Source organism: Oncorhynchus masou, chromosome 6 (assembly GCF_036934945.1).
Source record: "Oncorhynchus masou masou isolate Uvic2021 chromosome 6, UVic_Omas_1.1, whole genome shotgun sequence".
NCBI lineage: Eukaryota > Metazoa > Chordata > Actinopteri > Salmoniformes > Salmonidae > Oncorhynchus > Oncorhynchus masou.
The window spans coordinates 15,356,341-15,369,184 of record NC_088217.1 but is presented as its reverse complement, the minus strand read 5'-3'; the positions used below and the strand labels follow the sequence as shown (position 1 = coordinate 15,369,184).

The window sequence follows — 12,844 nt, the reverse complement described above, 5'->3', positions numbered from 1 at the left end:
TTGATGGCACACACCAGAGAATCTGGAAGCCATTTGCTTTTCCGCACTCTGTGTGAGCATCCCAAACAGCACCCTATTCCCTTTATAGTGCACTACTTTTTATCAGGGTCCATCAAAAGTAGTGCACTATATAGGGAATAGGGTGCCATTTGGGGCCACAACCAGAGAAAGTGGAGGGCTTGATCACCGCATCTGCTGCCTGTTTATTTACCCAGCTCACTTAACCCTTTAAACAAACTAACCAGGGCTCACCGTTGTGCCACTCTTAGATTGGCCTCAGAGGACAGAATCTGTCACAGGGGCTTTAGACTAATACCTATAGAGAGACGTAACATATACCTTGTTATAAGACATTGTAATGTTGTGAAGTTATACATAACTTATAAAGCATCATACTTGGATGCTTTAAGTAAAGTGTTATTATTTTTAAGAGGAGATGGAGTTTAGAACCCCCTTGTCAATGATCCTAGGCCTACTTTAGTTTGATTACATGATATTAAACTGTAATATGTATACTTGGGCCTACATAATAAACAATTTGTTGTGGTTTAAGATTGCTTACTTTCTAGCAGTTTTGGTAAGTGCATTTACCTTTCTATATCTTATGTAGGTCCTTGTTGACCAAAACCTAACATTTTTATAGAAACGATTTGATTTGAGTGCCACACCTCACATTCTTTCTGCATAATCTCACTCATTACATATTTCGAATATCCAACAATGGTAGTAGGCTAATTTAAATTAGTGCAATGTTGGACAAAAGATTTTTCTCATAATAATAGCATCTTTTTTTATTGTGGTGCATAATTAAATGGCAAAAGCAGCCTCCAGTGTCAAACAGTGTTTAAGGGGAATTCAATAAATAATTGAAACTCCATCATATCATGTAAATTATGCTTAATTTTCTGAAAATGATACTGACCTATTAAAATTATAAAAGTTGTTTATAGTCTATAATATAATTTCGGATGGAAATTGTTTCTTTTGGACAGTTATTGGTCCTTTTGGACAGATTGGTTTGCCTGAACAACCCCTCCCCTTCTGCTGAAGAGCTACAGTAGGCTATAAGAGCTCACTCAAGCACGTTTACACACTCACTGTTGACCATCCGGGCCACTCCATCCTACGGGGATATGTCAAAAAAAAAAATTTTTTTCTTATTCGAGGGGGAATTCTTATGCACGTTCTGGTCTCCACGGCTGTCCATGCCCACCAATTAAACTGTTGCCTTCTCTAGGGAATAGTTTCATTATATTTTAGTTTATCATGGCCTTTACCATGCTTCGGCCGGTGGCAACTTACCCCTTCTCCTCATATCCCCCTGACTTCAACATGATGTCGGACGACGAGGGGAACCGCAGCGAGAGCGACGGCAGCTCGGACCAGAGCTATGGATGCTGTGCCTCTTCAGAGAAGACTTGTCGGCAGATTACCCGCGTGGTGGGAGTCGGTGGGGTTGTTGTGGTCAAACAGCGCAACACAGCCAACGCCAGGGAGCGAGACCGGACCCAAAGCGTCAACACCGCCTTCACCGCGCTTCGGACACTCATACCCACGGAGCCGGTGGACAGAAAGCTCTCCAAAATTGAAACGCTCCGGTTGGCGTCCAGCTACATCTCGCACTTGGCCAACATTCTTGTCCTTGGGGACGGGTGCGAGGATGGGCAGCCGTGCTTGAGTGCAGTGTATCGCGTGCAAGGAGATGGCGAGGGGAAGCAACCCAGAACAATCTGCACCTTTTGCTTGAGCAACCAGCGGAAAGGGGTAAGCGTGCATGACAGTGCTGTGTCAGTGCTATGTCAAGTATGTCAAATATATTTAACTTATTTTACGTAGTAGACAGGCAGTAGCCTATGGTTCTGAAATGGGCGAGTGGCACATTTGACAGCTCGTATTGCATCATGTTATTATAATCTACTGTTTCTGTGCATTCAATGTCATTTACAAAAATAGTCATTTCACAATGATAGTATGGCATCAAAACAATACTAGGCCTATTTTGTTAAATACTTTCTTACCATGTCACTTGAAGATTCATCATAATGGGTATCCGTCAGTTAAGGGACATTTGTCAAACAGCTTCTTGAGAGAGAACACACATGGAAAATGATCCCTGTTGGGACATCGTGCATTTATTAATATCATTTTCAGTCTGCTTAGATATCCTTTAAAGGAAAAACCGAGGAAGGGGTTGTTGATATCAATGACATTAGATTTCACTAAACTATTTGTATTATCCACAAGGGAGAATGAGCATGGATTTAAGCCAAAGACAAAGATGCATGTAGTGTTCATATGTTGGTCGCAGATGGTTCCCGCTTCAGAATTTTCCAGAAATCAATTCTGATGTTAATGAATAACATTGACCGAACATAACATTTATTTTTGCAGGGGAAAGATGGTCGTTGTCTGAAAATGCATGCAACCCGTGCACTACGAATGAGCCGAAGATAGACAACTCTCAAATTCCAAGGATGGTTTAGTTCAAGTCCGCACCTCAGGGAAAAACTCCAGCTATCACACCTACTCCTTCACAGACCGACACATAGGCCAGAATGCCTTCGAACTGCGGAAAAAGACTGTAAAAAATATGACTGTCAAAAAATAATGTTCCTCTCATAATGCTGGTTTGGTGAAATGTGATTTTGGAGGAACAAATGAGACTATTTGGTTGCCTTTTCAACACCATTTTGTATTTTGCGTTGAAATTAAATATATTTTTACATAGTTGTTGTTGTCCCTAGTCTAATTTCAGCCCCTCATACCAACACATTTGTGATGTTTTCATATGGTTATCCCCTTACACTTGTGGAAATTGGGTCATATTGAAATGTTTCTAACATAATAACAATAAAAAGCGTATGCATGACCATGGTAGCAATTGAAAGAAAACACTGGAGATTATGGGGAAATGAACACACCAAAGGTTAAGACAACAGTTTACCAGACACAATACTGAATCCAAACATTACACTGTTGATTTTATGTTCATTTTACATTTACTGTACTTTTCACAGCATTTGGCAAAAACTAAATCTCAAAATATTCTGTATACATTCAAAATAATATTTATTGACATTTTGGAGTAGGTGCAAGATGAGAAAAAAATGATTACAAGAGTTTGACTGAGATGTCTAACTTGTGTCTCCAATTGGCCACACACCTCACCAAACTGCACAGTTCTTAACTAATTTCAATGTATTTACAGTGGGGTAAAAAAGTATTTAGTCAGCCACCAATTGTGCAAGTTCTCCCACTTAAAAAGATGAGAGAGGCCTGTAATTTTCATCATAGGTACACTTCAACTATGACAGACAAAATGAGAAGAAAAAAAATCCAGAAAATCACATTGTAGGATTTTTAATGAATTTATTTGCAAATGATGGTGGAAAATAACTATTTGGTCAATAACAAAAGTTTATCTCAATACTTTGTTATATACCCTTTCTTGGCAATGACAGAGGTCAAATATTTTCTGTAAATCTTCACAAGGTTTTCACACACTTTTTCTGGTATTTTGGCCCATTCATCCATACAGATCTCCTCTAGAGCAGTGATGTTTTGGGGATGCTGCTGGGCAACACGGACTTTCAACTAACTTTCAACTAGATTTTCTATGGGGTTGAGATCTGGAGACTGGCTAGGCCACTCCAGGACCTTGAAATGCTTCTTACGAAGCCACTCCTTCATTGCCCGGGCGGTGTGTTTGGGATCATTGTCATGCTGAAAGACCCAGCCACGTTTCATCTTCAATGCCCTTGCTGATTGAAGGAGGTTTTCACTCAAAATCTCACAATACATGGCCCCATTCATTTTTTCCTTTACACGGATCAGTCGTCCTGGTCCCTTTGCAGAAAAACAGCCCCAAAGCATGATGTTTTCACCCCCATGCTTCACAGTAGGTATGGTGTTCTTTGGATGCAACTCAGCATTCTTTGTCCTCCAAACACTCCAAAGTTGAGTTTTTACCAAAAAGTTCTGGATCATCCAAATGCTCTCTAGCAAACTTCAGACGGGTCTGGACATGTACTGGCTTAAGTAGGGGGACACGTCTGGCACTGCAGGATTTGAATCCCTGGCGGCGTAGTGTGTTACTGATGGTAGGCTTTGTTACTTTGGTCCCTGCTCTCTGCAGGTCATTCACTAGGTCCCCCCATGTGGTTCTGGGATTTTCGTCACCGTTCTTGTGATCATTTTGACCCCACGGGGTGAGATCTTGCGTGGAGCCCCAGATCGAGGGAGATTATCAGTGGTCTTGTATGTCTTCCATTTCCTAATAATTGCTCCAACAGTTGATTTCTTCAAACCATGCTGCTTACCTATTGCAGATTCAGTCTTCCCAGCCTGGTGCAGGTCTACAATTTTGTTTCTGGTGTCCTTTGACAGCTCTTTGGTCTTGGCCATAGTGGAGTTTGGAGTGTGACTGTTTGAGGTTGTGGACAGGTGTCTTTTATACTGATAACAAGTTCAAACAGGTGCCATTAATACAGGTAATGAGTGGAGGACAGAGGAGCCTCTTAAAGAAGAAGTTACAGGTCTGTGAGAGCCAGAAATCTCGCTTGTTTGTAGGTGACCAAATACTTATTTTTGCAACATAATTTGCAAATAAATTCATTAAAAATCCTACAATGTGATTTTCTGGATTTTTTTCTCTCATTTTGTCTGTCATAGTTGAAGTGTACCTATGATGAAAATTACAGGCCTCTCTCATATTTTTAAGTGAGAGAACTTGCACAATTGGTGGCTGACTAAATATTTTTTTACTGTTTTTCTTTTTCTTTACGCAATTCAAAAACGTTCCATTATAAATTGCAAACTGGGTCAGGTGGGAATCATTTGAAAGCGTCTTATCTTGCCGATATGGTTATAAAGTTGGTTAACAAGTTATAAAATATGATCTTACAGTGTTAGGCTTTCAAATGGCACTTCAGACAAACATATTGTAAATTTGGGGCTTATAGAATGGAGTTATGACATGAGTGCATTCAAGTGTGTGTTCTGCAGCATGCAACATGACAAACATAGGCTCATTCTGTTCAGGACAACCCAGGCAGGGTATAACACATGGCAGTCATCCTTTTAACTGTGGATCAAACATAGCGATCATAAACGTTGATACTGTAAATTAAATTATTTTTCAAATATGGAAATGTGATGTGCACATTTGGACTCACGGGTGTGTGGTTTGCTTGTATGACATCAACGCTGTATTTATTATAATCCTCAATGTCTCATCTTTCAGAACACATCGACTTCTAAATTTACAGCATTTCCCTCAATCAGAGAACAACAAATGTGCAAAAGTGGCACAATTAGTGGGAGCGAGGGGGGGAGGGGGGTTGCTCAAATTTATATTGTTTGTTCGTCAAAAACCATACAGAACAGTGAAGCGGAAAACCGTAACTCTGACGTCATGTATAGCATGTTACTGTACAGCGACTGCGTTCCAATTTAGGACAAGATCTGCCATTTTCAACCCGTTTACGTGATGTCAGGAGTGGAAAGGGCTACCGAAATTTCTACCAACAAGGTGATGTAGTGAATTCTTTGAAGATAAAGTATATATGGGAATTTTAAGTACATACTTGAGCAATGCTAAGGAATCTCTGAAAGGAAGTGTGAGATGGGGCCTTTCCAAAATAGCTGAGCTGGCCGATTCTAAAGTGGCCAACCAAGGGCCCTTTGAGCCTAGTAAGGATAGGACATAGCAAAGTGTGTGAGGAAAACATTATTCACTCCCAATCATCATTCTCTGAATTTGCTGTACAAAGTTAAAGGGAAAACAGGAAAGGCAACATGAGTAGATCTATTGTCAAGACTAATGATTACTCATGGAAACCATCAAAACGTGTGGCACATTGCTGAACCGATGCCCAATATCAGGAAATAATGGTTCAAGGTAGTGAGCTGAACAATTGGTAGCACTTTAGTTAAAGCCTCCACCAACTCAGGGGCTTTTGGTTATAGTGTCCACCATGAGATTGGAAGGTTGGCACTTCAATCACCGGCCAAGTCATACAAAGACTGTACAAATGGGACTTGATGCATTTTGCCGGGCGCTCAGCATTAAGGAGATTGGGGGTAAGGCCCTGCGATAGACTAGCGTCCTATCAAATCAAACTTTATTTGTCACATGCACTGAATACAACAAGTGTAGACTTTACTGTGAAATGCTTACAAGCCCTTAACCAACAGTGCTGTTCAAGAAGAGTTAAGAAAATATTTACCAAATAAACTAAAGTAAAAAATAATAAAAAGTTAACACAATAACATAACAATAACGAGGCTATATACAGGGGTACCGGTACCGAGTCAGTATGCAGGGGAACAGGTTAGAATGAATTTGTAAATGTAGGTAGGGGTAAAGTGACTACGCATAAACAGCGAGTAGCAGCAGTGTACTAAACAAATGGAGGGGGGGGGGGGTCAAATGAATACTCCGGTGGCCATTTAATTAATTGTTCAGCAGTCTTATGGCTTGGGGGTAGAAGTTGTTAAGGAGCGTTTTGGTCCTAGACTTGGTGCTCCGGGTATGGTAGCAGAGAAAACAGTCTATGGCTTGGGTGACTGGAGTCTCAGACAATATTTGGGCATTCCTCTGACACCGCCTATTATATAGGTCCTGGATTGCAGGAAGCTTGGCCCCAGTGATGTACTGTGCCGTATGCACTACCTTGTGTAGCGCCTTATGGTCAGATGCCAAGCAGTTGCCATACTAGGCAGTGATGCAACCAGTCAGGATGCACTCGACAGTACAGCTGTAGAACTTTTTGAGGATCTGGAGACCCATGCCAAATGTTTTCAGTCTCCTGAGGGAGAAAATGTTTTGTGCCCTCTTCACGACTGTCTTGGTGTGCTTGGACCATGATAGATCATTGGTGATGTGGACACCAAAGAACTTTAAACTCTCAACCCGCTCCACTACAGCACCGTTGATGTTAATGGGGGCCTGTTCGGCCTGCCTTTTCCTGTAGTCCACGATCAGCTCCTTTGTCTTGCTCACATTGAGGAAGAGGTTGTTGTCCTGGCACCACACTGCCAGTTCTCTGACCTCCTCCCTATAGGCTGTCTCATTGTTGTCGGTGATCAGGCCTACCACTGTTGTGTCATCAGCAAACTTAATGATGGTGTTGGAGTCGTGTTTGGCCATGCAGTCGTGGATGAACAGGGAGTACAGGAGGAGACTAAGTACACACCCCTGAGGGACCCCAGTGTTGAGGATCAGCGTTGCAGACATGTTGTTACCTACCCTTACCACCTGGGGGCAGCCCGTCAGGAAGCCCATGATCCAGTTGCTGAGGGAGGTGTTTAGTCCCCGGGTCCTTAACTTAGTGATGAGCTTCGTGGGCACTATGGTGTTGAACGCTCAGAGCGTTCCCCCTGTATATACCCCCTGTATATAGGCTCGCTTTGTTATTTACTGCTGCTTCTTAATTATTTGTTTTTGTTATCTCTTTCTTTTTTTAGGTATTTTCTTAAAACTGCATTGTTGGTTAAGGGCTTGTAAGTAAGCATTTCACTATAAGATCTACACCTGTTGTATTCGGCGCATGTGACAAATAACATTTGATTTGATTTAACATCGGCTACTGAGACCGATATCACACAGTTATCCAGAACAGCTGGTGCTCTCGTGATTGCTTCAGTGTTGCTTGCTTCGAAGCGAGCATTAAAGGCATTTAGGTCGTCTGGTAGGTTCGCATCACTGGGCAGCTCGCGTCTGGGTTTCCCTTTGTAGTCCATAATAGTTTTCAAGCACTGCCACATCCGATGAGCGTCAGGTCCTGTGTAGTAGGTTTCAATCTTAATCCTGTATTGACTCTTTGCTTGTTTGATGGTTCATCTGAGGGCATCGCAGGATTTCTTATAGGCGTCTGGTTAGTGTCCTGCTCCTTGAAAGCGGCAGCTCTAGCTTTTAGCTCGATGCGGATGTTGCCTGTAAACCATGGCTTCTGGTTGGGATATGTACGTATGGTCACTGTGGGGATGACGTCGTCAATGCACTTATTGATGAAGCCGATGATTGAGGTGGTGTGCTCCTCAATGCCATTGGATGAATCCCGGAGCATATTTCAGTCTGTGCTAGCAAAACAGTCCTGTAGCGTAGCATCCGTGCCATCTGACCACTTCTGTATTGAGCAAGTTTTTGCTTGTAAGCAGGAATCAGGAGGTTAAAAGTATGGTCGGATCTGTCAAATGCCGGGCTTGGGAGAGCTTTGTATGCATCTCTGTGTGTGGAGTAAAGGTGGTCTAGAGTTTTTTGAGTCTGGTTGCATACTGTATGTGACATGCTGGTAAAACTGATTTAAGTTTGCCTGCATTAAAGTCCCCTGCCACTAGGAGTGCCGCTTCTGGGTGAGCATTTTCTTGTTTGCTTATGGCCTTATAGAGTTGGTTGATTGCGCTCTTAGTGCCAACATCGGTCTGTGGTGGTAAATAGACGGCTACAAATAATATAGATGAGAACTCTCTTGGTCGAGAGTGTGGTCTACAGCTTATCATAAGGCACTCTACCTCAGACGAGCAATACCTCGAGACTTTAATATTAGACATTGCGCACCAGCTGTTATTGACGAAAAGACAAACACCACCACCACTCGTCTTACCAGACATAGCTTCTCTGTTCTGCCGGTGCATTTCATATCCCTCCAGCTCCGAATTCTCCATGTCGTCGTTCAGCCACGACTCTGTGAAACATAGGATATTACACTTCTTAATGTCCTGTAGGTAGGATAATAGTAGGTCATCCATTTTATTTTCCAATGATTGCATGTTAGCAAGTAGGGGTTCATTTACCCCCACCCCCCTTTCTTTTTAAACTGTTACTACTCGCTGTTTATTATCTATCCATAGTCCCTTTACCCCTACCTACATGTACAAATTACCTTGACTAACCTGTACCCCCACACATTGACTCTGTACCGGTACCCCCTGTATATAGCCTCATTATTGTTATTTTATTGTGTTACTTTTCATTTATTTTTTACTTTAGTTTATTTAGTAAATATTTTCTTAACTCTATTTTCTTAAAACTGCATTGTTGATTAAGGGCGTGTAAGTAAGCATTTCACAGTAAGGTCTACACCTGTTCTACACATGTGACAAATAAAAGGTGATTTGATATGATTACTTGTACATCAGGCTGCCAAATGCTACAGAAACAGGAGAAGCTCGTGCTCCTATCAGTCATTCCAGCTCACTCGTGCAAGGCTACTTACTTAGTTAAAGCTTGGAGGTATAATTAAACAATAAGGCCCAAGGGGGTGTGGTATATGGCCAATATACCACGGTTAAGGGCTGTTCTTATGCATGACGCAACGCAGAGTATATATTGGCCATATACCACAAACCCCTGAGGTGCCTTATTGCTGTTATAAACTGGGAATGACCAAAACTACTTGTTTACTGTTCTATTTATGGTTAGAGTTTGGCCACTTAGCAAAATCTTGCCGGTTTGAAAACCCAAGCCGACAAGGTGACATTTTTAAAATCTTAATGCAAGAAGGCACCGCAAGGTAGTGGGAAAATAAAAACAGTTTCGCATTGTGCATAAGAACAACCCTTAGGGGTGATATAGTCCCAGTCGGTAGATAGAACACACGCCTGTGGGGAAAACAACCTGTGGTTACCCAGGTTACCCCATTGCCTCAGCAAAAACCTGACCTTTTTCAAGGTCAGGTTATATGAATACGGGCCTTGACTTCCATTTTTTTGTTGTATGCTTGTTTTAACCAATTACAAAACTACATTTTAAAAAAGTACAACATGTCTAAAGATGACTTTTCAACTTTGCCTTCTGCAGAGCATTCTCACTACTTAGAAAAAAACATAATATTGTAGCTTCTCTCATGCCCATTTTCATGATGTTGCTAGCAGCCATGTGAGTCCTTGCTAGCTACCGCCAGAACATTAAGCTAGACAAGACCAACAACACAAACAAACGGACTATACAACTACAAGTTGTAAGTGGAGTTACAAACGGACTATACTAAACAAGTTAAACGTCTTACCTGTGATGAAATGTTTCCCATACACATAGCTATGTGTAGACTACTTGGGCACGGGGTCCCTACATTTCCCACTCTCCCACCCCGAATAGCCTGAAGCCACAGGGCTCTTCTTGCAGGCTCTGTTTCCCTCCATGGGAGGATTGCGAACCAAAGGTCAGAATTTTTGACCTGGTTACATGTATACCACGGTTTTCAGCCAATCGGCATCCAGGGCTCGAATTGCCCAGGTTTATGATGGCCATTATAAAACGGGTTGGTTGAATCCTGGATGCTGATTGGTTAATAGCATCCATTCCTGAAAAATGTCATAATGCCATAATTCCATTTCAAGTATCAATGCACATCCACTGTTACTTCCCCATGCTTCTTCCATAGCATTGTGCCTTTCTGTATTTTGAAAGTCCTATATCTTGGAAACATGATTGGTGACATGCAACATTTGTTGGGACTATATCAACAGTGGACTAATGAAACAAATACCAAAATATTGTTTTTGAGTGGAACTTTCCTTTAAGTAAAGTGTTTTTAACTGAACAAATTACATGTTTGAGTTACAGATCCACAAGTCTATCAATTCTCAGGTCTGCAGTACATTGTACTTAGAGTAGAAAACCATTCAATGATTTTAGCTTAGAATGTATTGAAGCTGCATTTCAAGAGCTGCAAAGGATCCAAGTAAGCAGTAAGTTGCATGGTGTTCTTTGGCACTGGTGTGTTTCAGTGAATCTCATGGGCTTTTCATGCACATGTGCTATTGATCAGTCACACCTAATATCACCTAGCAGCCTGTGTCGAGCAAAACACAGCTGCTGATATATTAATGGTGTAAATCACAACTCTAGTCCCCGGAGCTGGAGCGGTATGGGGGGATGGGGTGGGGGGGTTAAGAGGGGAGTTGTTGCTTTGTAAGCACTTCTAAACTGGTGCAAGTTGTGATTTAGCCCTTTTTTTATATAATCATCTGTCATAAAGACAACTTATTGCTGTCATATTGACTTATATGTCTTTTCTCCATAACATACATGAGGTCATCTTGTTTGAATAGTTGGTTACCTCAACTCTGATAATATAAGGACAAAAAAAATCGATATTTGCAGTTAGTTAGTTATCAGATTATCAGATTTGGAATGTTGTCATGTCACCAAAATTACTACATTACTGTAAATGACAGGTGTCACAAAGTGGCATTGCAGTGGTGCGTTACGTTACAGCCAGTCCCACTCCCCTCTCTATCTGCTGTCCAACAGATGTGAGTTCAAACAAATTTCTAATACTGTAGCTGGGCTCAAGTGAGCTTGCCTGGTTGCAATGGGACCAATGGAAGAGTCCTAAACCACGCCCACCTGGCACACTAAAGCAAACACTCAAATATATGAACAATTTCAAATAGTATTTGAACCTGATATGCTGTCAAAACAAATCTAAATAGAAGCTGCTGCTGCCTGAGCTTATCCTGAAAGTCTGGGTCTTGGGCCCACAAGGGCCCCTTCAAATGGCTCCCAGAGGGCCCCAAGGCAGGAAGATGTCACGGAGGAACAGGAAGGAAAAGCCGGAGCAGCCAACACGGCAGAGGCCCTCCCTGTGGGGCCAGCAAGTGCTGGGTCAGTGCCAGTACTGACATCAGCCTGCCGAGCTGGGGTCCAGATGTCCAGCTTCTAATTTTAATTCCTGGGTGGGAAAACCTGGCATTCCATCATGTATTATACAAGTCTAGAGGGATAAACTGTAACACCAAGTCCCTAACAGCTGATAAGGTTACAGGAGAAAAGATGTTACACTGTAACAGTATGGCAACCTGTACTGTAATACCGCCAGACATGGAGGCTGTTGTTTTTATTGTTACTTACTTTTATTTTACCGAGTAAGTTGACAAAGAGCAGATATTTTCAGCAGCAACCTGTACGTCGTTGAGAACAGAACATTTAACTGCCATGGGGTTAAGACGGAATAAAAGGAACTGTAACGGAATTCCTCTTCTTCAGAGGAGGAGTAGCAAAGATCAGACCAATGTGCAGCGTGGTAAGTGTCCATAATGATATATTTAATAAATCAACAGAACAAAATAACAAAAGTACAAACAAACTGTTATGTACTTGAGTGAAGACCCAAAAGCAGTTTTAACAGAAAACAGAGTTCTTTAATGAAAAACAGGAATGGCATAAATCCTCTTCCAACGTTGTCAATGGAACAAAAAGAACGTTAGTATAATGCAGGATGCACCTGCCAGGCAGACTCCGACAGGATAGGACAAGGTGGAAGCAAACGAGACGACAGCTTGCTTCTGGCATCAAAAACACAAACAAGAATCAGACACTGAAAGTAGCAGGAACAGAGAGAGAAATAGAGACCTAATCAGAGGGGAAGAGAGAACAGGTGGGAAAGAGTGAATGAGCTAGTTAGGGAGATGTAGAACAGCTGAAGAATGAGAGACAGAGAAGGTAACCTAAAAAGACCAGCAGAGAGAGACAGAGTGAAGAGAAAGGACAGGAACAGACATAACAAGACATGACAGTACCCCCCCACTCACCGCGCCTCCTGGCGCACTCGAGGAGGAAACCTGGCGGCAACGGAGGAAATCATCGATCACGAGACGGTCCAGCACGTCCAAGGGAACAACTCCTCTCCTCAGGACCGTACCCCTCCCAATCCACTAGGTACTGATGACCACGGCCCCGGGCGCATGTCCAAAATCTTACGAACCCTGTAGATGGGTGCGCCCTCGACAAGGATGGGGGGGAGGGACGAGCGGGGCGCGAAGAACGGGCTTAACACAGGAGACATGGAAGACCGGGTGAACGCGACGAAGATAGCGCGGGAGAAGAAGTCGCACTGCG

The 12,844-nt window shown here is 42.3% G+C and overlaps 1 protein-coding gene across 1 annotated transcript; it reads left to right on the top strand.

Annotated features, from left to right (window-relative positions):
- The first annotated feature begins 1,112 nt into the window (after positions 1-1,112).
- On the top strand, positions 1,113-2,730 carry LOC135541004 (transcription factor 15-like). Its single transcript, XM_064967151.1, has 2 exons — positions 1,113-1,764; positions 2,392-2,730. Exons 1-2 carry the CDS (start codon positions 1,267-1,269, stop codon positions 2,452-2,454), a joined length of 561 nt encoding a protein of 186 aa, XP_064823223.1. The 5' UTR covers positions 1,113-1,266; the 3' UTR covers positions 2,455-2,730.
- Positions 2,731-12,844: the final 10,114 nt, after the last annotated feature.